Consider the following 24,446-nt stretch of genomic DNA (forward strand, 5'->3'; position numbering starts at 1 on the left):
AATGTGTGGCGCATTATGAAGCGTAAAATATGACAATGGAGACCCCGGACTGTTGAACAGCTGAAGCTATACATCAAGCAAGAGTGGGAAAGAATTCCACCTACAACCCTTCAACAATTGGAGTCCTCAGTTCCCAAACGTTTATTGAATGTTGTTAAAAGAAAAGGTGATGTAACACAGTGGTAAACATGACCGTGTCCCAGCTTTTTTAGAACGTGTTGCAGCCATAAAATTCTAAGTTAATGATTATTTGCTAAAACAATAAAGTTTATCAGTTTGAACATTAAATATCTTGTTTGTAGTGTATTCAATTAAATATAGGTTGAACGTGATTTGCAAATCATTGTATTCTGTTTTTATTTATGTTTAACACAACGTCCCAACGTCATTGGAATTGGGTTTGTATTTCAAGTTTACTGAGGCACCATAGAGGCAATATAACATCAAAAATACTTGAAGTTGGTTTGATAAAATATGGGATCTTTAAGTGTTAACAATGCTACAAATCAAAGACTACAGGTAGAAGTACAGTGATTTAAAAAGTGTTTGCCCCTTGCATGATTTACTGTATTTTTTAAGTGTTTGTCACACTTAAATGTTTCCCATCATCCAAAAATTTTAATATTAGTCAAAGATACACCAGTAAACACAAAATGCAGTTTTTAAAGGGTTTTTATTATTAAGGGAGAATTCCAAACCTACAATGTTATGAAAAATGTTTTGCCCCCTTTCTGATGTGTTTTATCCATCCATTCATTTTCTGAGCCGCTTCTCCTCACTAGGGTCGCGGGCGTGCTGGAGCCTATCCCAGCTGTCATCGGGCAGGAGGCGGGGTACACCCTGAACTGGTTGCCAGCCAATCGCAGGGCACATACAAACAAACAACCATTCGCACTCACAGTCATGCCTACGGGCAATTTAGAGTCTCCAATTCATGCATGTTTTTGGGATGTGGGAGGAAACCGGAGTGCCCGGAGAAAACCCTCGCAGGCACGGGGAGAACATGCAAACTCCACACAGGCGGGGCCGGGGATTGAACCTGGGTCCCCAGAACTGTGAGGCTGACGCTCTAACCAGTCGGCCACCGTGTGTTTTATTTTAATTTTATTTGCAAATGTTTTCTTTAACCTGTCCTCTGCAGCTGCATGGCTATGCAGAATGGTGGATCTGTATGCCTTTTGTGCTGGAACAGTTTTGCTGTGCAACAGGGGAGTTTGAAATACTTCCTCTGTTTGTGTATTTATTTATTTATATTAATTATTCGGATGTTTATTGCAAATGCAGCTGGACAGAAAAACGTTTTAAGGGACAGGTCAGACAAGGCAAATAAGGGTGCAAACCACAGCTGAACAATAGTTAAGATAGTCTAGACATTTGACTACAAGTATCGTTACAAAGTCAAATCATGTTCTTATTTGTGGACGGGGGGCACATAACTAACCAATAGCACAAGATGAGAGAGGCCAGAAAAGGGCAGGGCAGAACAGCATGTGGAAAATGAGAAAGACAGTGCTACTGATGAGTGGTGCGGTGGGATGCTTTTATAGTGTCGAAAAACCTGTAAGAACCTGTGAATTTATATCTTAATACAACCTGTGTTATGGTTAGTTGTCAGCATAAGAACTTCAAGCTTATAGCATGTCTAAGTTTTTTATTATTAACCCTCCTGTTATGTTCATTTGTCAGGGACATCAATGATGTTCACGGGTCAATTTTACCCGGTGCATGTTTAATTATCCAAAAGATGTCCGAAACCCAAAAATTCCCAACAAGCGTTGTTAATATTTCATTACTAACTCTATTACTAAGTATTCTATCAATATTAAATGCAATCGTGTTCCTTACCTCTCACAGGTATTGGTTTAATTAGGATAATTCACTAATTTTTCATTAAAAAAAACAAAAACATTTTCAAACTTTTTTTATTGTTTCACCACTATATTACTTTTGAAAGACCAACATATAAAACACAATAGTTTTACATAAAATTGAAATATAACATTTAAATTTAGTTTGACAGACATGCACTGTTTGTGAACCAGAATTCTATGAACAATATAACAAGCAATAGCAATATAACAAGGTGTGTGTGTGTGTCTGTCTGTACATCTACACAGCACACGAGTGACATGTCATCACAATGTGCTTTGTGCAAACTCATTGTGCACAATTCGCACAGGTCATGCTTGTCTTGACATTATCAGATGGCCTGCAGACATGGCACCTATTCCTCTTCCTTTTCCCCCCCAGCAGCAACATAGAAACAAGAGGACCACGATTACAAGACACACACAACACACTCTCATAAACTTATACACACACACAGACACACACACTTACCTCACCTTCTGGTGTACTAGGTGCAGTCCTCTCCCGGATCTCCGTCAATGTGGCTGCAGCGGCTACGGTCCTTGGAAAGTGCTGCCTCCGTTGGATGGGTGGTGTCACAGGTGCCTTCCCCAGCTCATCGAGAAAGATGCGCCTCTTGTACAGCTTTGAGACATTCCAGTCAGGAAAGATCTCAGTCCAGATGACAAACCCATCATAGGCTGATACATTGATCATGTTATGAAAGATGACCAATGGCCAGCGCGCAGTCATTCGCTTGGTGCTGTAGGACCGTGTTACTTTGTTCAAGTAATCCAGGATCATGCTTGGTTTTCGGTCCTCTCTTGTGCTGATTTCAGCAGTTTTGTGCAGTGCTCATGAGCACAACATCTTTTCCCTTTTTGGGGCAGTAAGACACTAGGGCTGTGGTTTCTGTGAAGGCAAACATGGATGATTGACTGACATATTTGGGGATGAAGACCACTCTTATTTCACCATTTTTTTGTCTTGCTTGGAGGAATAGGAATATCAATTCCCTCATCTGGTTAAAAATCAGAATCATTCGAATCAGAATTTAGCTCAAGATAGTCTTCATCTTCAGACACATCCTCCTATATTTCACTGTCATGATCAAAGATGACTTCCAGAGCCTTCTGGACTGTCATCCTTTTGCTTCTGTTGCTCATTTTGGAAAGGTCTGCCTGACAGAGTGTAATGTTGGTAGGACTCCCATGCAGAGAATCTTTTATATGTTTTGACCCTCCCCTGTTGTGTCCACTGAATGTGGGTGGAGAACATAAATGGTTCCCGTCAAAAGTCATCGCACTTGTGTGTGTGCGTGTGTGTGTGAGTGAGTGACACTAAGTCTCACAGTTACAAAGAAAGAAATAGTCTGACATTTCTGACACCCTTTTACCTCCAGTTTGACTGGTGGGTCAAATTGACCCGAACAGTATCTATGTGATATAAACATGCAGGGGGTGGTTACAAATATGTGAGATGAACCATTTTCATTTTATATGTTGATTGCACTAATTAAGGCAAGCAGAAGAAGTTTCATCCTGCAAAAATACCTTTAACTACAACCCCAATTCCAATGAAGTTGGGATGTTGCGTTAAACATAAATAAAAACAGAATACAATGATTTGCAAATCATGTTCAACCTATATTTAATTGAATCCACTACAAGGACAAGATGTTTAATGTTCAAACTGATAAACTTGATTGTTTTTAGCAAATAATCATGAACTTCGAATTTTATGGCTGCAACACGTTCTAAAAAAGCTGGGACACGGTCATGTTTACCACTGTGTTACATCACCTTTTCTTTTAACAACATTCAATAAACGTTTGGGAACTGAGGACACTAATTGTTGAAGCTTTGTAGGTGGAATTCTTTCCCATTCTTGCTTGATGTACAGCTTCAGCTGTTCAACAGTCCGGGGTCTCCGTTGTCGTATTTTATGCTTCATAATGCGCCACACATTTTCAATGGGAGACAGGTCAGGCCAGTCTAGTACCCGCACTCTTTTCTACGAAGCCACGCTGTTGTAACACGTGTAGAATGTGGTTTGGCATTGTCTTGTTGAAATAAGCAGGGGCGTCCATGAATAAGACGTTGGTTGGATGGCAGCGTATGTTGCTCCAAAACCTGTATGTACCTTTCAGCATTAATGGTACCTTCACAGATGTGTAAGTTACCCATGCCATTGGCACTAACACAGCCACATACCATCACAGATGCTGGCTTCTGAACTTTGCGTCCATAACAGTCTGGTTCTTTTCCTCTTTGGCCCGGAGGATACGACGTCCACAATTTCCAAAAACAATTTGAAATGTGGACTCGTCGGACCACTGAACACTTTTCCACTTTGCATCATTCCATCTTAGATGAGCTCGCGCCCAGAGAAGCCGGTGGCGTTTCTGGGTGTTGTTGATAAATGGCTTTTGCTTTGCGTAGTAGAGTTTCAAGTTGCACTTACGGATGTAGCGCCGAACTGTATTTACTGACATTGGTTTTCTGAAGTGTTCCTGAGGCCATGTGGTGATATCCTTTACACATTGATGTCAGTTTTTGATGCAGTGCCACCTGAGGGATCGAAGGTCACGGGCATTCAATGTTGGTTTCCGGCCTTGCCGCTGACATGCAGTGATTTGTCCAGATTCTCTGAACCTTTTGATGATATTATGGACCGTAGATGATGAAATCCCTAAATTCCTTGCAATTGTACGTTGAGGAACATTGTCCTTAAACTGTTCGACTATTTTCTCACGCACTTGTTCACAAAGAGGTGAACCTCGCCCCATCTTTGCTTTTGAATGACTGAGCAATTCAGAGAAGCTCCTTTTGTACCCAATCATGGCACCCACCTGTTCCCAATTAGCCTTTTCACCTGTGGGATGTTCCAATCAGATGTTTGATGAGCATTCCTCAACTTTCTTTTTTGCCACCTGTCCCAGCTTTTTTGGAACGCGTTGCAGCCATATTCTAAGTTAATGATTATTTGCTAAAAACAATCACGTTTATCAGTTTAAACATTAAATATCTTGTCTTTGTAGTGTATTCAATTAAATATAGGTTGAACATGATTTGCAAATCATTGTATTCTGTTTTTATTTATGTTTAACACAACGTCCCAACTTCATTGGAATTGGGGTTGTATGTGTCCTCGATCTTCAAACCTTAAAACGGGTCAATTTGACCCGTAACATAACAGGCGGCTCAAGGGAGGGAACAAAAATACAAACCTACATGGCCTTGTGTGAAAAGTGATTGCCCCCTAAACCTAATAACTGGTTGGGCCACCCTTAGCAGCAACAACTGCATTCTGTCACGTACGTGGTTAGGGCGAGGGCGAGTAACACAAGGTAAGAACATGGTGGACCCAATTGCAGAGAAGCAGGGAGGCAAGGCAGGAGTGCGGGAGTCTCAAAATAATATTTAATCTTAGAAAAGGGAAAACTGAACAAAGTCCCACAACAGATACCAATCAAATCAAAGTAACAAAGAAACACTCGAATATCTAAAACTGGAAACAAACTATGACCTGTGAGTAAGACGTGGAATAGAAAGGGAGAATGACACCTGACAATGACATACCACAATGATAAAGACAACTGACGACTATGACATGTGACAACGACAATGAACCGACAAGAACTGAAAGAAACCAGGGAACTAAATACAAACAGATAGACGAGACAACGAGGAACGCCTGGACAAGACATGAGTGGCTGGAGAGAGCTGATTGGTCGACACAAAGCAGACGAGAACAGGTGGACACAACAACTTAATGAGCACACGACAAACATGGACCACAGGAAAACATGGAACAAAACTAAACACAACCCAAACCAAAACACAGACCATGACAGTAGCCCCCCTCTAAAGGAACAGATCCCAGACGTTCCCCAAACAACAACCAAAAAGTCACCAACCCAGGGTGGGCGGAAGGGGGCCTGGAGGAGGGTACAGAGTCCACCCCTCAGGTCAGTCTGGTGGCCATCCAGGCCACCCAGGGTTAGATGCTTGGCTGAGCGGTTCAGGAGGTCGTCCAGGACGCCAAGCACCAGGGTCTTGACAGGGCCATTCAGGCGGACGGCCACGGTGCCGAAGCCAATGGTAATGCAGGGGCCAGGCAATAGGGTTGGGTGGCGGCCGCTGGACGAACGCCGCCGGAGCAAGGACGGGTGGCGGCCGCTGGGCGAGCGCCGCCGGAGCAAGGACGGGTGGCGGCCGCTGGGCGAGCGCCGCCGGAGCAAGGACGGGTGACGGCCGCTGAGCGAGCGCCGCCGGAGCAAGGACGGGTGACGGCCGCTGGGCGAGCGCCGCCGGAGCAAGGACGGGTGACGGCCGCTGGGCGAGCGCCGCCGGAGCAGGGGTCAGGTGGTGGCCACTGGACGAGCGCCGCCGGAGCGAGGACGGGTGGCGGCCGCTGGACGAGCGCCGCCGGAGCAAGGACGGGTGGCGGCCGCTGGATGAGCGCCGCCGGAGCGGGGTCGGGTGGCGGCCGCTGGAAGAGCGCCGCCGGAGCAAGGACGGGTGGCGGCCGCTGGACGAGCGCCGCCGGAGCGGGGTCGGGTGGCGGCCGCTGGACGAGGGCCGCTGGACGAGAGCCGCCGGAGCGGGGACGGGTGGCGGCCGCTGGACGAGTGCCGCCGGAGCGGGGTCGGGTGGCGGCCGCTGGACGAGAGCCGCCGGAGCGGGGACGGGTGGCGGCCGGTGGACGAGCGCCGCCGGAGCAAGGACGGGTGGCGGCCGCTGGACGAGCGCCGCCGGAGCGGGGTCGGGTGGCGGCCGCTGGACAAGAGCCGCCGGAGCGGGGTCGGGTGGCGGCCGCTGGACGAGAGCCGCCAGAGCGGGGTCGGGTGGCGGCCGCTGGACGAGAGCCGCCGGAGCACGGACGGGTGGCGGCCGCTGGACGAGCGGCGCCGGAGCAAGGACGGGTGGCGGCCGCTGGACGAACGCCGCCGGAGCAAGGACGGGTGGCGGCCGCTGGACGAGCGCCGCCGGAGCAAGGACGGGTGGCGGCCGCTGGACGAGCGCCGTCGGAGCAAGGACGGGTGGCGGCCGCTGAACGAGGGGCGCCGGAGCGGGAACCTGGCCCAGCTGCCGAGGAGCAGGAGCGGGAAACCTGGCGCAGCTGCCGAGGAGCAGGAGCGGGAACCTGGCGCAGCTGCCGAGGAGCAGGAACGGGAACCTGGCGCAGCTGCCGAGGAGCAGGAACGGGAACCTGGCGCAGCTGCCGAGGAGCAGGAACGGGAGTCTGGCGCAGCTGCCGAGGAGCAGGAACGGGAGCCTGGCGCAGCTGCCGAGGAGCAGGAACGGGAGCCTGGCGCAGCTGCAGAGGAGCAAGGACGGGTGGCGGCCGCTGGGCGAGCGCCGCCGGAGCAAGGAGGGGTGGCGGCCGCTGGGCGAGCGCCGCCGGAGCAAGGACGGGTGACGGCCGCTGGGCGAGCGCCGCCGGAGCAAGGACGGGTGACGGCCGCTGGGCGAGCGCCGCCGGAGCGGGGTCGGGTGGCGGCCGCTGGACGAGCGCCGCCGGAGCGGGGACGGGTGGCGGCCGCTGGACGAGCGCCGCCGGAGCGGGGTCGGGTGGCGGCCGCTGGACGAGAGCCGCCGGAGCGGGGACGGGTGGCGGCCGCTGGACGAGCGCCGCCGGAGCGGGGTCGGGTGGCGGCCGCTGGACGAGAGCCGCCGGAGCGGGGTCGGGTGGCGGCCGCTGGACGAGCGCCGCCGGAGCGGGGTCGGGTGGCGGCCGCTGGACGAGAGCCGCCAGAGCGGGGTCGGGTGGCGGCCGCTGGACGAGAGCCGCCGGAGCACGGACGGGTGGCGGCCGCTGGACGAGCGGCGCCGGAGCAAGGACGGGTGGCGGCCGCTGGACGAACGCCGCCGGAGCAAGGACGGGTGGCGGCCGCTGGACGAGCGCCGCCGGAGCAAGGACGGGTGGCGGCCGCTGGACGAGCGCCGTCGGAGCAAGGACGGGTGGCGGCCGCTGAACGAGGGCCGCCGGAGCGGGAACCTGGCCCAGCTGCCGAGGAGCAGGAGCGGGAAACCTGGCGCAGCTGCCGAGGAGCAGGAGCGGGAACCTGGCGCAGCTGCCGAGGAGCAGGAACGGGAACCTGGCGCAGCTGCCGAGGAGCAGGAACGGGAACCTGGCGCAGCTGCCGAGGAGCAGGAACGGGAGCCTGGCGCAGCTGCCGAGGAGCAGGAACGGGAGCCTGGCGCAGCTGCCGAGGAGCAGGAACGGGAGCCTGGCGCAGCTGCAGAGGAGCAAGGACGGGTGGCGGCCGCTGGGCGAGCGCCGCCGGAGCAAGGACGGGTGGCGGCCGCTGGGCGAGCGCCGCCGGAGCAAGGACGGGTGACGGCCGCTGGGCGAGCGCCGCCGGAGCAAGGACGGGTGACGGCCGCTGGGCGAGCGCCGCCGGAGCGGGGTCAGGTGGCGGCCGCTGGACGAGCGCCGCCGGAGCGGGGACGGGTGGCGGCCGCTGGACGAGCGCCGCCGGAGCGGGGTCGGGTGGCGGCCGCTGGACGAGAGCCGCCGGAGCGGGGACGGGTGGCGGCCGCTGGACGAGCGCCGCCGGAGCGGGGTCGGGTGGCGGCCGCTGGACGAGAGCCGCCGGAGCGGGGTCGGGTGGCGGCCGCTGGACGAGCGCCGCCGGAGCGGGGACGGGTGGCGGCCGCTGGACGAGCGCCGCCGGAGCAAGGACGGGTGGCGGCCGCTGGACGAGAGCCGCCAGAGTGGGGTCGGGTGGCGGCCGCTGGACGAGAGCCGCCGGAGCACGGACGGGTGGCGGCCGCTGGACGAGCGGCGCCGGAGCAAGGACGGGTGGCGGCCGCTGGACGAGCGCCTCCGGAGCAAGGACGGGTGGCGGCCGCTGGACGAGCGCCGCCGGAGCAAGGATGGGTGGCGGCCGCTGAACGAGCGCCGCCGGAGCGGGAACCTGGCCCAGCTGCCGAGGAGCAGGAGCGGGAAACCTGGCGCAGCTGCCGAGGAGCAGGAGCGGGAACCTGGCGCAGCTGCCGAGGAGCAGGAACGGGAACCTGGCGCAGCTGCCGAGGAGCAGGAACGGGATCCTGGCGCAGCTGCCGAGGAGCAGGAACGGGAGCCTGGCGCAGCTGCCGAGGAGCAGGAACGGGAGCCTGGCGCAGCTGCCGAGGAGCAGGAACGGGAGCCTGCCGCAGCTGCCGAGGAGCAGGAACGGGAGCCTGCCGCAGCTGCCGAGGAGCAGGAACGGGAGCCTGCCGCAGCTGCCGAGGATCAGGAACGGGAGCCTGCCGCAGCTGCCGAGGAGCAGGAACGGGAGCCTGCCGCAGCTGCCGAGGAGCAGGAACGGGGCCTGCAGTCGCTTCCTCAGCCTGCCTCCATTGAGGTTTGGGAGTAGAGGGTATGGGAGTGGAAGAGTGCACAAGGTCTCGGGAAGGTGAACTACGAAAAATGGCTGGTACTGAACATAGTGGCTTGGGGGCAGGTTTGACTGGACGTGACTTAATTGGAGCCGTGGAACAACGTGTGGGAACAGGTGAAAAATTAAGTGACTTGTGAACAGGGAAAAAACGAGGGGGCAAAATTTGACCTTTACTTGGGCGCCTCCGTTGGGCACCACGCGGCGGTCCCGGGTAGATCGCCAAACGGGTGCCCAAGAAAAGGTCCGAGGGAAAGGTTTTGGACTCACTGGGGTTGGAAACGGGGAGACGTGACAAAAACTGACGAGGTCGGGATAAAGTAGGGAAGGAACCAGAAAAATCTAAGTCTGTGTCAGAGTCAGAATCAGACAGAAGGTTAACTAAATCGGGGCCATCTTCACAATCAGAAAAATCTGAATCTAAAGAAACATGTGGATGTAAAATAGTAGGGCATGGTGAATAACTAGGACAAGTGGGGGGACCCGATGAAAAGGACAGAAAAGACTGAATGATAGGGCTTACTGAAGGAGGGTAGGTATGGATGGCAGGCTGAGGATGGTGGGAGGCAGTTTGGTGGTGTCCAGGTTGACGCCATCTTCTTCCCGCTGGGTCCTGTTCTGGTCGGTTCATTCTGTCACGTACGTGGTTAGGGCGAGGGCGAGTAACACAAGGTAAGAACATGGTGGACCCAATTGCAGGGAAGCAGGGAGGCAAGGCAGGAGTGCGGGAGTCTCAAAATAATATTTAATCTTAGAAAAGGGAAAACTGAACAAAGTCCCACAACAGATACCAATCAAATCAAAGTAACAAAGAAACACTCGAATATCTAAAACTGGAAACAAACTATGACCTGTGAGTAAGACGTGGAATAGAAAGGGAAAATGACACCTGACAATGACATACCACAATGATAAAGACAACTGACGACTATGACATGTGACAACGACAATGAACCGACAAGAACTGAAAGAAACCAGGGAACTAAATACAAACAGATAGACGAGACAACGAGGAACACCTGGACAAGACATGAGTGGCTGGAGAGAGCTGATTGGTCGACACAAAGCAGATGAGTACAGGTGGACACAACAACTTAATGACCACACGACAAACATGGAACACAGGAAAACATGGACAAAACTAAACACAACCCAAACCAAAACACAGACCATGACACATTCAAGTGTTTGTGGTAACTTGTAGTGAGTCTCTTAGAGCGATGTGGCGGAATTTTGTCCCACCGTTCTTGGCAGAATTGTTGTAATTCAGCCACATTGGAGGGTTTTCGAGCATGAGCCGTCTTTTTAAGGTCATGCCACAGAATCTCAATAGGATTCAGGTCAGGACTTTGAATAGGCCGCTCCAAAGTCTTCATTTTGTTTTTCTTCAGCCATTCAGAGGTGGACTTGCTGGTGTGCTTTGGCAAATCTTTTTCTGACAGAATGTGTAAGGAAGCAATCTTGGCTTTGTGGGTTTTTATTACAAAAAAATAATCTTTGCAAAGAGAGGATAAGGTACAACTCGTCAAATGTTGTTACCCCTTACTAAAGTGCAAGCAAACAAACACCGTAATATAGAAGTGAGCGAGACAGAGAAGAAAAGAAAAATACAGCTCCTCATTCCCACAACATTCTCACATAATTATCTTTGTCCAACTGCACTCGAACCTATCTTAATGTGTACATGCAGAGACTGAGAAAAAAAGCTAGTTGTCGCAACATGACACACACAAGTACTGTGCTGACCGAGAGCAATGGAACAATAAAACGTGAAGGTTGTATAAAACTAATAGAAGTAATATTTGGTATATATGAAACATACATTTTCCAACTCATTTGAGTCATTGTCCTGCTGCAGAACCCAAGTTTGGTTTTAGCTTGAGGTCACGAACTGATGGCTGGACATTGTCCTTCAGGATTTTTTGGTAGACAACAGAATTCATGGTTCCATTCATCACAGCATGTCTTCCAGGTCCTGAAGTAGCAAAACAACCCCAGACTATCACACTACCACCACCATATTTGACTGTTGGTATAATGTTCTTTTTCTGAAATGCGTTGTTACTTTTACGCCAGATGTAATGGGACACACACCTTCAGACCACAGAGTAGTTTCCCAAAAGTCTTGGGGATCATCAAGATGTCTTAGAGCCTTAATGATCTTTTTGCTCAGCAATGGTTTTCGTCTTCGGAACTCTGCCATGCAGGCCATTTTTGGCAAATCTGACACTAACACTGACCTTAACTTAGGCAAGCGAGGCCTGCAGTTCTTTGGATGTTGTTGTGCGGTCTTTTGTGACCTCTTGGATGAGTCCGCGCTGCGTTCTTGGGGTAATTTTGGTCGGACAGCCGCTCCTGGGAAGGTTCACCACTGTTCTATGTTTTTGCCATTTGTACATAATGGCTCTCACTGTGGTTCGCTCAAGTTCTCCAAAGCTTTAGAAATGGCTTTGTAACCTTTTCCAGACGGAAAGAGCTCAGTTACTTTCTTTCTCATTTGTTCCTGAATTTTTCAGATCTCGGCATGATGTCTAACTTTTGAGGATCCTTTGGTCTACTTCACTTGTCAGGCAGGTCCTATTTAAGTGACTTCTTGATTGAGAACAGGTGTGGCAGTGTCAGGTCAGAAATTGAACTCAGGTGTGATAAACCACGGTTATGTTTTAACGGGGGGGTCACTTTTACACAATTACAAGAAATATGAGTAGGCCAAAATTCCTCCACAGTGCCGTAAGAGACTCACTGCAAGTTATCGCAAACGCGTGATTGCAGTTGTTGCTGCTAAGGGTGGCCCAACAGGTTATTAGGTTTTTTTTTCTCCTTTAATAATAAAAATCTCAATTTAACAACTGCATTTTGTGTTGACTTGTGTTGTCATTGAATAAAAAATATATATATATTTTTTAATGATGGGAAATATTTAAGCGTGACAAAAGTAAAAAAATAAGGAATCAGGAAGGGCACTTTTTTTACACCACTGTTACATTGTGTTCCAATTTATAAGACCATATGTTGTTTTTGTTCATTTTCGTATCAAGTCAGTGATATTTACGGTGAATAGAATTGTTTGATCATTAATTATTGCACAATTAATCCCCCCCCCCCCCCAAAATGATTGAAAATACAATGTTCCAATTATGCACAATTACAAAACAAACTGACAATCCTTGTTCTGTCATTGCATAGACTTTTTAAAAAAAAAAGATAAAACAAATGCTGTATTCACCAAACACATCTGCCGATCCTGTTACATACTAACATAAGAGCGCCCTCTTCGAAATCACCTTAACAACTCTTGCGTTTGGAGGTACACTATGCTGTTCACTCTCCTAGATGAGAAAATGTTGGCCACCCCATGAGTTTTTCCTCTCCATTTATACAAACCGTAATTTCTCGTTTATAACGCGCATTTTTTCCACCCAAAAATTGTCAGAAGTTAATAGTGCGCATTACAAATAGGTATAGGAGAAAATGAAAAAGACTTTCACATTTTATAAATGTATGCCGAGATCTAGCGGTTATGAAAAAGTTGTACACTTTCATTCTAGTATACCACCTAGAGGTTATGAAAAAGGTGTAGCTTACACTTTGATTCCAATGACTGCATACATGTACAGTTGTGCTCATAAGTTGACATACCCTGGCAGAATTTGAGAAAAAAAAAAAAAAAAAAAAAAAAATATATATATATATATATATATATATATATATATATAGTTTTTTAAATACGACTGATGACTGAACAACAATCCTAATTAATTTCTTCATGGTTATGTTTTGTTTCGTGGTAATGTTTTTTTCTGAAATGCTTGACAGCTTAATTTGAATCCCATTAAAATAAAATGTGTTACGGCTGCTCCTTCATGTTTTTTTTTTTAAATAATTGTACACATCTTACAAATTCTGCCTGGGCAAGCAAACATGAGCACAACGGTGTGTTTTCTCATTTACTAAGTAAAAGTAGGGCTGTGAATTTAAAAATAAGAGCAAGTAAATAAAAATAATGTATTGTGTTCAAATAAAGTGCTTAACTTCAGAATAATTTTTTGAAAAAACTAACAAAATACAGATAATACTTCATGTTTTGATCATATGGGTTGAAGCAAAATCATGCATTGTAAAAATGCATTATACATAGGTAGAAGGGTTTTCCAGAATTTTTAGGTCAACTTTGGGGGTGCGCATCATACATGGGTGCGCATTATACACGAGAAATTACGGTATAACAGCCACAGCTCTCAATGGTATTTTCTACAGCATGGGTTGGTGCATTGTCTTGCATGAGAATTATTTTATTGCTGAAGTCCCGGTTCTCCTTTTTATAGCATGGCAGGAAATAGTCAGTTAGTATCAAGACGTTCTTGGGAATCCAAAGAAACACCAGCAGCTTTAAATTCCTGATTGCTGTTCATGTGGCTTTTCAACAGCTGCACTCTGAATTCGATGCATTTGCCTGCCAAAAACCTTCCTTAATACGCCTTAATCGGAACCCTTGCTCTCTGAGTCACATACAAATTATTAAACAGTACGATACTTGTAAAAATGTCCTGTTTTTTTTTTCATTTCGCAAGGCATTGGTTTACTCCTCGCTTTTCCTCAGCAGACAGATCCTTCTTTTCCCCCCAATATGCATAAAAACGGACTTGCCTAAAAATGTGGATCACCCAATACAATAAGTTATTACGTTTCCTGTCTGACTATGGCTTCTCGGTTCTGAGATCTGTGGCCTAGTAAAAAAAATAAAATAAAATTTGACAATGAGCACACAGCTGGTGGACTGGCTTACATGCAATCTTGACCTGTTGCCAATAGTGTTGTGATTATGTAATTATGTGGTGCCTTGTTTTTAAAAGAAATGTCAAGACTAAATGTATATTTTCTGACTGCATATATGTGTCTTGTGTGTCCAAGGCTCTGGACTACTGTCACAGTATGGGCATCATGCACAGAGATGTAAAGCCTCACAATGTGATGATCGACCACCAGCTGAGAAAGGTGCTTGTGTGTCTGCTTATTGCAATTACAGTGGTTGATATGAGTTTAATTTGTTCCCTGACCATGCTTTTATCTCAAAACACTCGTACCTCCAAACATATTTCTCCATTATAGTGATTAGAAATTCAATTAATATGTTCCAGACCCCCTAAAAACATCAAACTATTTTTTAAGCATGTTTTTTTTTTTTTTTTTTTTACTTTAAATAAGAGTATATTTGTATACTTTTTTCTGTACAATGGCAACAAAACAAACCTTACATCCCACACGGGAAAACAAATATACAGTCCCCTCCGAAAGTATTGGATTGGCAAGGTCAACTCCTTTGTTTTTGTTGTATTCTAAAGACATTTGGGTTTCACATCAAAAGATGAGTATGAGACAAAAGTTCAAACTTCCAGCTTTTATATCATCCATCCATCCATCAATTTTCCGAGCCGCTTCTCCTCACGAGGGTTGCGGGTGTGCTGGAGCCCATCCCAGCTATCATCGGGCAGGAGGCGGGGTACACCCTGAACTGGTTGCCAGCCAATCTTAGGGCTTTTATATCATGGTTTTTAAATCTAGATGTGTGAAACAACTCAGGACAGAGCACCTTTTGTTTGAACCACCCACTTTTCAAGTGAGCAGAAGTATTTGGACATCTGACTGATTGGTTTTTCTAGTTGCTCAGGTGTTGCCTTTTAGATGGATTGCTTAAACATGAGATAGTGCTTGTTTTTTGGTTCTGTGAAAACTGCATTTGGTGTGAAGCAAACATGAAGACCAGAGAGCTGTCTATGAGAGAAAAGCAAACCACTTTGAAGCTGAGAGAAGAGGGAAAATCGATCAGAGCGATTGCACAAACATTGGGCATAGCCAATACAATAATTTGGAATGTCCTGAAAAAGAAAGAAACTACTGGTGTCCTGAGCAACAGACATCGAACAGGTCCGCCAAGGGTATCAACAGCAGTTAAATACATAAACATTGGAACATATGGAAGTAGTAGTTTTGGTTAGCAGTGGAGGGGTGAGCATGCTATCACAATGCGAGAGATTGCATGGACTTGGAAAAGCAGCTCTTATATAAGACATTTTTTTCCCCCTTTTTTCAGCGGCGGATTGTCGCGTCGTTCTTTTGTCTTTTCCTTCACCAGCTTCTCTAGCAGCGGTAACTCACAGAGAGCCACTTGAGATTTGTGCAGCTACGTCAACGCCGGCTCATCTATCATGGAGTTCCCAAACGTTTATTGAATGTTGTTAAAAGAAAAGGTGATGTAAAACAGTGGTAAACCTGACCCTGTCCCAGCTTTTTTAGAACGTGTTGCAGCCATAACATTTCAAGTTAATGATTATTTGCTAAAAACAATAGTTTTTCAGTTTGAACATATAATATCGTTGTAGTGTATTCAATTAAATATAGGTCGAACATGATTTGCAAATCACTGTGTTCTGTTCTAATTTGTTTAACACAACGTCCCAACATCATTTGAATTGGGGTCTATGTATATACATATATACATCGACATGCGGATCGGTGCAGCATCTACATAGATACATGTGTGTGTGTGTGTGTGTATATATATATATATATATATATGTGTGTGTGTGTGTATATATATATATATATATATATATATATATGTATGTGTATACACCAAAACACTTGTTGCCATTGGAATTCATATGGTTCTTAAAGATGCAGATACCTGTAGTTTAGGAAATGAAAAGCCTAAAATGTGTGAAATCAGTGTGATAAGATTGTGACAATTGTAATGAATCAAGTGAACATTAACTTTTCTGTTCCTGCTACAGTTGCGTCTTATAGATTGGGGTTTGGCAGAATTTTACCATCCTGCTCAGGAATACAACGTCAGGGTGGCCTCCCGCTATTTCAAAAGCCCAGAGCTGCTTGTGGATTACAAGGTACAGTACTTACTTTTAGGGATTCATACTGTACCAAGCCTGAGTTTGCTTTAAATCCTTGATTTAAGTTGTGATGTTTGAGTATTTCCTCCCCACTGATTTTTTTTTCCCCACTTCCCAGATGTATGACTATAGTTTGGATATGTGGAGTCTTGGGTGTATGTTGGCCAGCATGATCTTTCTGAAGGAGCCATTTTTTCATGGCCAGGACAACTATGATCAGGTAACCTCACCAAACTAATAAGCATGTTTATTTTCCACCCAGCTAACAACACTAACAACTCAGCTAAACAACCATGATTACATTTCAGCGGCCAAACGATATTCTTAAGGCAGCCAAAGAGAGACATCTATGCACTTTCACACTGTGCAAGCAACAACTTAATAAAACCTGTCTGTTTCGCATTAAACAACTGTTACACAGAGAAAAACAGTAACTTTTTAATCTTTTTTTTTTTTTTTTTTTGTATCTTAAAAGTTGATCTGAAGTCATTGTCGTGTTTTGTTTCTAAATACATTAAATATGTTTGAAGTGCTGAAAACATGCGCAAAGAGAGCAATTTTGTATGAATAAAAATTTTTTTTGGCTGCATTTTTGGACGGTGCTAAAAACTAGCCCCATGACAAGAGGCTAGGGCATATACAGTACTTTCTGGCATTAGGCCTTCCCCAATATTAGTCAAAGAGAACACAAGTAAACACAAAACACAGTTTTGAAATGGTTTTAATTATTAAGGGAGAAAAAACATCTGAACCTACATGAAAAAGTGAAAAAGGTGATTGCCGCCTAAATCTAATAACTGGGTTGGCCAACCTTAACAGCTACATCTGTAGTTAGGCATTTCCAATAACTTGTAATGAATCTCTTACAGCGCTGTGGATCATTTTTGGCCCGCTCATCTTTGCAGAATCGTTGTAATTCAGCCATATTTGAGGGTTTTCAAACATGAGCTACATTTTTAAGGTCATGCCACAGCATCTCGGAAGGATTCAAGACATGAATGTGACTAGGAAACTCCAAAGTCTTCCTTTTGTTTTTCTTCAGCCATTCAGAGGTGGACTTGCTGGTGTGTTTTGGATCATTGTCCTGCTGCAGAACCCAAGTTCGTTTCAGCTTGAGGTCACAAACAGATGGCCGGACATTCTCCTTCAATATTTTTTTGTTGTTTTGGGAACTTTTGTGACCTATTGGATGTGTCGTCGCTGCGCTTTTGGGTTAATTTTGGTTGGCCAGCCACTCTTGGGAAGGTTCACCACTGATCTACTGTGTTTTTGCTATTTGTGGGTAATAGTTGTCACTGTGGTTTGCTGGAGTCCCAAAGATTTGGAAATGGCTTTATAACCTTTTAGACACTGATAGATCTCAACTACTTTCTTTCTTATTTGTTCCTGAATTTCTTTAGATCTCTGGATAATGTGTAGCTTTTGAGGATCTTTTGGTCTCAGAAATCAGGAAGGGGGCAAACACTTTTTCACATCACTGTACATTAGTACCTTGCTCACAGTGTGTAGCTCCCCACGAGGGATGAAATGTTTTTTGGACGGTTCGATTCGACTTTTTTGGTTCGCTCCGCATGTGTGCCGTTCGGTACGGCACGGGCAACTTTAATGTTTTAATTACATTTTTTATTTTATTTTTTTTTGGGGGGGGGGGGACTAATTTACTATTAAGACTAAGACGACGTCAGTATGCAGTTGTGGCAACGCCAGCCAAGATGGTGACGTGCGTGTTTGCAGCGTCGCGTTGACTCTCATTCGAGTAGTTGACGAGGCAGGACACATCAGGTGCGTTCAGAAATTCAATCTGGCGCCTTCCCTCTACTCTAACAGTTCCGAACATTACAACAACGTTTTGAGTTTCCAAATGTTCCATAGTGTAGCAGAGCAGCGCCGGAACGCACCCATTCTTTACATCATGCTCTTCCTGAAAGCCAGCAGCCAATCATCTCGCAGCGGGGTGCGTCCTGATTAGTGCTGTACTCGAGTGGGAGTTATAATGATGCTGCAGCGGCATTTGGCGCTCCTCTGCGGTGCTCTGTTTGTACTATTTACCAGCTTGTTTATGCACTATCGGTTTTGTGAACATTTGCTGCACCCGCCAGGACCTTTCAAGAGACTGACAACCTGCACCAGGTATCTGTTTCAAGTCAACTCGCATAACATCCCAGACGAACGCGAGACAAGTGTAGCGTATCTGTATCTCTCCAATACAAGATTTCTGGTGCATAGATCAACTGGCTTGAAATTGCTATGTTTGTATAAAGATGTCAGTCTGTGTGCATCATATAAGACTATTTAATAACTTGAGCTTTTATTTAGAAGAGGTATGATTAGATCATTTGTTGAGCCAACGCACCAATTTTCTTATGAGGAAAAACCTCACTGAAAACCACCAAACAAAAATTAGTAAAGTAAATTTAAATGCATTACTGGAATTCTCAAGCAAACAAAACATAACCTTATTAAAATCGACCAATCGGCACATTTAAACATGAACACTGCTCAAAACATTTGGTCAAATAAGAACAATGCACAGATCTCGTTTGATGTGAATCACGCTTCTGAGATGCACAAAAATGATCAGGGACACGTAAAGCATGGTGACTCTGCATCCACAGACGCACAACATTGCTTACCTAAATATGTGTGCAAGGCTCGAATTAAGTGGTCTCGCATCGCAGTTTATGGGTCAAAATTCACATTTTGCACATCATAAAACGAATTGGAAAAACAAAACTGCAAATCAGCTTTATCGCGGAGACTGTCACGAAGACTGAAGCAGGCAGGGCCTTACAGTAGGTGACACAACACGCTTACGTCACCGATGTATGGACGTGGAAGTGAAGTTATTCGGTTGTTGAGCGGGAACACAATGGTTGCAAAATGCGACACTGAATTGAGAAGAGAGAGAGAAGGCAAATGATGAAAGTGTGCTAGAATTTCATTGCGAAATTCAAGGCGAGCACCCGTTCATTGTAAAACGGGCATTTCTCCCTGCCGAGTATGGCGCCGCATTGAGGGACCTGAGAGAAGTTAACATCGCGCAAATCAGTGATCTTAACGTCGGTGTATTAACATAACGTTAGCCCTGCGGGCCGTGGAGTTTCTCTTTTAATTATGAGTACCGTCGAATGTGTGGATTATTATTATTTTTTTACCTTGACAAGGAAAGTATAATGCAACCATAGTGGTACATACAGTATAGTGTGCTTCATGCTCAGTGTAGTCACTGTGTGATGTACAGTGCATCCGGAAAGTATTCACAGCGCTTCACTTTTGTTACAGCCTCATTCCAAAATGGAATACATATTCTTTTCCCTCAAAATTCTACACACAACACCCCATAAGGATGTGAATCTTTTTATTTTATTTTTTAATTTTTTTTTATTGAGCAAATTTATTACAAATAAAAAAACTAAGAAACCACATGTACATACGCATTCACAGCCTTTGCCACAAAGCTTAAAATTGAGCTCAGGTGATCCTGATCCTCCTTGAGAGGTTTCAACAGATTAATTGGAGTCCACCTATGGTAAATTCAGTTGATTGGACATTATGTGGAAAGGCACACACCTGTCTCTATAAGGTCCCACAGTTGACCGTGCATGTCAGAGCACAAACCAACCATAAAGTCAAAGGAGCTACCTGTAGACCTCCGAGACAGGATTGTCTCATGGCACAAAACTGGGGAAGGATATAGAAAAATTTCTGGTGCTTTGAATGTTCCAATGAGCACAGTGGCCTGTGTCATCCATTAATGGCAGAAGTTCCGCACCACCAGGACTATTCCTAGAGCTGGCCGCCTGTCTATACTGAGCAATTGGGGGATTAGGGCTTTAGTCAGAGAGGTGACTAAAAACCCAATGGTCACGCTGTTTAAGAAGGACAACCATCTCTGCACCACTCCATCAATCAGGCCTGTATGGTAGAGTGGCCAGACAGAAAAGATTAAAAGGCACATGGCAGCCCACCTGGAGTTTGCCAAAAGACACCTGAAGGACTCTCAAACCATGAGAGAGAAAATTATTTGGTCTGATGAGACAAAGATTGAACTCTTTGGCGTGAATGCCAGGCATCACGAAGGAGTTGCTTCAGGACAACTCTGTGAATGTTGTTGAGAGGCCCAGCCAGAGCCCAGACTTTAATCCGAGCAAACGTCTCTGGAGAGATCTGAAAATGGCAGTGTACCAACGCTCCCCATCCAAGCTGATGGCGCTTGAGAGGTGCTGCAAAAAGGAATGGGCAAAACGGCCCAAAGATAGGTGTGCCAATCTTGGCTACATGTGATGTCTTTTTTATTATTATTATTATTAATGAATTTGCGCAACTTTCAAAAAACCTTTTCCACATTGTCACTATGGGGTGTTGAGAAAAAATTTATTTATTCCAGGCTGTAACATAACAAAATGTGGAAAAAGTGAAACGCTGTGAGTACTTTCCAGAAGCAGTCTCGCCAATCTGATGATCTCAAAGTGGCAAAACTTTGAGTCAAGTCGGTGAAAATTTGGCAAGTGTGGCTATAGAGGAGTAAGAGTAAAATAGATCATCATCACGTATCGAAACAGAAGAGGGTTGTGGTGAAGGGAGATGATGGAAATATGTTTCGCTTGTGGTTTCTTCATTTTAATTTGAACAAATAGAACACTTCCAAAACTAGTAGTAGAACAAAGAATAAGTTTCTTATTCCTAGTCAGCTGGTCTAAGCTCATAAATGCAGAGCTGTCAACCTAATTTATTATTATGTCACAAAATGCTAGCTGCTTAAGTGAAGATGAAAGGCTGCTAATGCTTTAAAATAATAATAATCATAATAATGCAATATATTTTATGAACAATTAGAATTCAAGAATTAAAAACTGTTGATTATATACAGCGGCTGAAATAAGTATTTAACACATCACAATTTTTCTCACTAAATATATTTGCAAAGGTGCTATTGACCTGGAACTTTCACCAGATGTTTGGAACAACCCAAGTAATCCATACATAAAAAGAAAGTAGAACAAATAAGCTCAGAAATTAGGTTGTGTGTAAAAATGTGAAATGAGACATGGAAAAAAGTATTGAACACATGAAGAAAGGGAGGTGCAAAAAGGCATGAAAACACCTAAACACCTAAAATCTAGCATAACAATGGGGAACAATTTTTAAAAATAAAAATCTGTTCAGTTAGATTTTTATGCTGATTAAAACTAAAATTGTCATGCTGGTTCCAAAATTGCAGTCAGTTCTTTTCTCTACAGCTTACCCTCCAGATAAGCAACATTCCACTGATTAGCTGTAGTAAGACTTGCCAACTGATTACGATTGGACTACAGCTATGTGACAACTTGTTTGTGCAGTCACAATTGAGACAGTGTGGTGAGTGGTGTGCAGCTCCCAATAGGTCAGTACTGTCAATATCTGCAAACAGAAAGCTAGCATTGTAGGAATTAAGAGGATTTGTGCCATATCCTTTGTAAAACATAAGTGTTAAATAAACATTGGAGTCATGCCTTTTTCTTTCATATTTCATCGTATGTCAATATTTGAAAAGTTTTATAAAACAAGCACATATCTGTTCAGTGCAGTATTTTAATATTTTTTTAAGAAAATGGGGATCTAAAGTTCAAAAACTTGACGTGATAGAGCAAAAGAGACCAGTTTTGGATTCCGCACCCAAAAATTTGTTAAAAACAGCTGTCAGACCTAACTCAACAAAAATGATGTTCCCCAGTGTAATCAAACAGCAATCCAGCCCCTTGTCAGTGCAAATGAATCTCAGCTGGTTCAGTCCTAATTGATGGCCTACAAAAAGCTCTCATTGCCAAGGTGGGAGTAAAGACATATCTCATGATGGTTAAAAGCAAAGAGCTATCTCAAGACCACCGCCATAAGGGCATAATACATAAGTGTAGAGCCAATCTTAGCACCATAAATTTGCCTCGATCAGGTGCTCCTCGCAACATTTCTGACAGAGGAGTGCAAAGAATAATCAGAAGAGTTGTCCAAGAGCCAATGACCACCTGTGGAGAGCTTCAAAAAGATATGGAATTTGCAGGTACTGTTGTCACAAGGAAAACAGTGAGTAATGTACTCCACCGCCATGGCCTGAATGCATGCTCACCACACAAGCAAAAAAAAAAAAGCATCTTAAAGCTCGTTTAAAGTTTGCTGAACAACATTTGGACAAGCCAGTTAAATACTAGGAGAATATAGTCTGGTCGGATAGGAGCAAAATTGAAATGTTTGTATGCCATAATGCACACCACGTTTGGAGGAGAAATTGCATTGCACATCACCATAATAACACCATACCAACAGTGAAGTTTGGACGTGGGAACCTGATGGTGTGTGGCTGCTTTTCAGAAAATGCTACTGGTGAACTTCACATTATTGAAGGAAGGATGAATGGGCAAATGACCAAGACATTCTTTACATAAATTTGCTGCCATCTATGAGGATGATGAAAGTGAAACGAGGGTGGACATGTCAGCAGGATAATTATCCAAAACATACTGCCAAGGAAACTTTCAATTGGTTTCAAAGAAAAAAAATTAAGCTACTAGAATGGCCCAGCCAATCACCTGACTTTAATCCAATTGCAATTTTTGGCAAGAACTGAAACTCAAGGTCAATAAAAGAAGCCCACGGAACCTTCAAGATTTGAAGACTGCTTGTGTGGAGGAATGGGCCAAAATCACACCAGAGCAATGAATGCGACTCGTTCCTCCATACAGGAGGCTGTCATTGCAAACAAAGACTTTAGTACAAAGTATTAAATAAATACCAGTTGGCGTATTCAATACTTTTTCCTTGCGTTATTTCACATTATTACACATAATTTCTGAGTTTATCTGTGCTACTTTTTTATGCATGGATTACTTGGGTTGTTCCCAACATCTGGTGAAATTTTCTTGTCAATAGCATTTTGGGAAATATATTTAATGAGAAAAATGGTGACGTGTTAAATACTTATTTCAGCCGCTGTAAGAAAGGCATTCAATTCGTCGTATGTTAAGTGAAGGGTCGTATTTTCTCTTATGTATTCATAATCAATTCATAATGCTTTAACCAAGCAAAAATATAGTTTATCCCAATAATCGATTGTTTGATAGAATACCCTATTTTCACAACCATGAGGCGCACCGTATTAAAAGGTGCAGTCTCAGTTACGGGATCTGTTTCTGTATTTAACACATACATAAGGCGCACCGTATTATTGGGTGCAGGCATGGTAAAACATACGCTAGCTTAAAACATACGGTAGCATGCATGCTAGTGTATGTTTTTAAAAAGGCTGCGGGATTTTGGGGTATCAGTGTCTTGCTCAAGGACACCCCAGCCGTGAGTCCAGGGGATGTTGGCGAATGGTCCAGTCGGGGTCTTGAACCTAGGTCCCCCACGGTGGCAGGCGATGATCTTAACCATTGGGCCTCAACTGCCATGTTCGGTTGTACTTTTTGATCAATCCTCATCCACAAATTTAGCAAAGTCCTCATCATCTGTATCCGAAATGAACAGGTGGGCAAGTTCTCCATCAAACATGCCGGGTTCCCTCTCGTCATTGTCTGAGTCAGTCTCGGTGCCGGGGGGGCGGTTTTAGCAAAAGCTCGGACAACAGTCAAAACAGATACCTTAGGCCAGGCATCCACAATCCATTCACATATGGTGGTGTAACTCGCTCGGCGCTTCGTCTTCTTGACTTGGCGAAGCTCGTTTTCTTCCTTCCTCCACTTGCGAACCATGGATTCGTTGATCTTGAATTCTCTTGCGGCTGCTCAATTCACATGTTCCTCTGCATAACTGATAGTTTGCAGTTTAAACTGTGCTTCGTCTCTTCGTAGGTGTCATTTTCGGGGGTCCTTAGCCAAACCGATGTTGTTTTGCACAATGCTCATACCGGCGCTATATACCTACTGGGGGCGTGCCTTTAGGGTCCTCTTTCACGTGCACCCATCCCCCTTTAACGTCCGCATGCGGTCCTCAGTCACGTCCGCCTTTCCTCTATATAAGCAGCGTGTTGGCAGGAAATGCTCCCAGTCAGTCAAGCGGAGCGCTCATCAGTCACCTCAACATTTACAGATTTTGGAACTCTGTGCACACATAAGGGATTATAAGGCGCCCCGTCCATTTTGGATAAAATGTAAGACTTTTAAGTGCGCCTTATGGTCGTGAAAGTACGGTATTCAGTATGATACTCGAGTACTAAAATATACATTCGAGGCAGCCCTACATTCAACTCCCCCATTATATTGTCATATTTTTATTGTTTCATAAAATCCTTGCTTTGGGTCCCTGTGCAATTAAGATGCAAAAAAATTGTTCCT

At 45.5% G+C, this 24,446-nt stretch overlaps 1 protein-coding gene across 4 annotated transcripts in view; it reads left to right on the forward strand.

Moving 5' to 3' along the window:
- Positions 1–24,446, forward strand: part of LOC133395659 (casein kinase II subunit alpha'-like) — a 73,074-nt gene that overhangs the window by 22,207 nt on the left and 26,421 nt on the right. For all 4 annotated transcript variants that reach the window (XR_009767268.1, XM_061664772.1, XM_061664763.1 and 1 more), the window contains exons 7-9: positions 14,147–14,230; positions 16,027–16,137; positions 16,259–16,360. Coding sequence is in view for 3 of the 4 variants with exons in the window: in XM_061664772.1 (XP_061520756.1) it covers positions 14,147–14,230; positions 16,027–16,137; positions 16,259–16,360 (297 nt within the window). In the remaining variant the exon portion in view is untranslated. The remainder of the gene's footprint in view (positions 1–14,146; positions 14,231–16,026; positions 16,138–16,258; positions 16,361–24,446) is intronic.

Source organism: Phycodurus eques, chromosome 2 (assembly GCF_024500275.1).
Source record: "Phycodurus eques isolate BA_2022a chromosome 2, UOR_Pequ_1.1, whole genome shotgun sequence".
In the NCBI taxonomy this organism is placed as follows: Eukaryota; Metazoa; Chordata; class Actinopteri; order Syngnathiformes; family Syngnathidae; genus Phycodurus; species Phycodurus eques.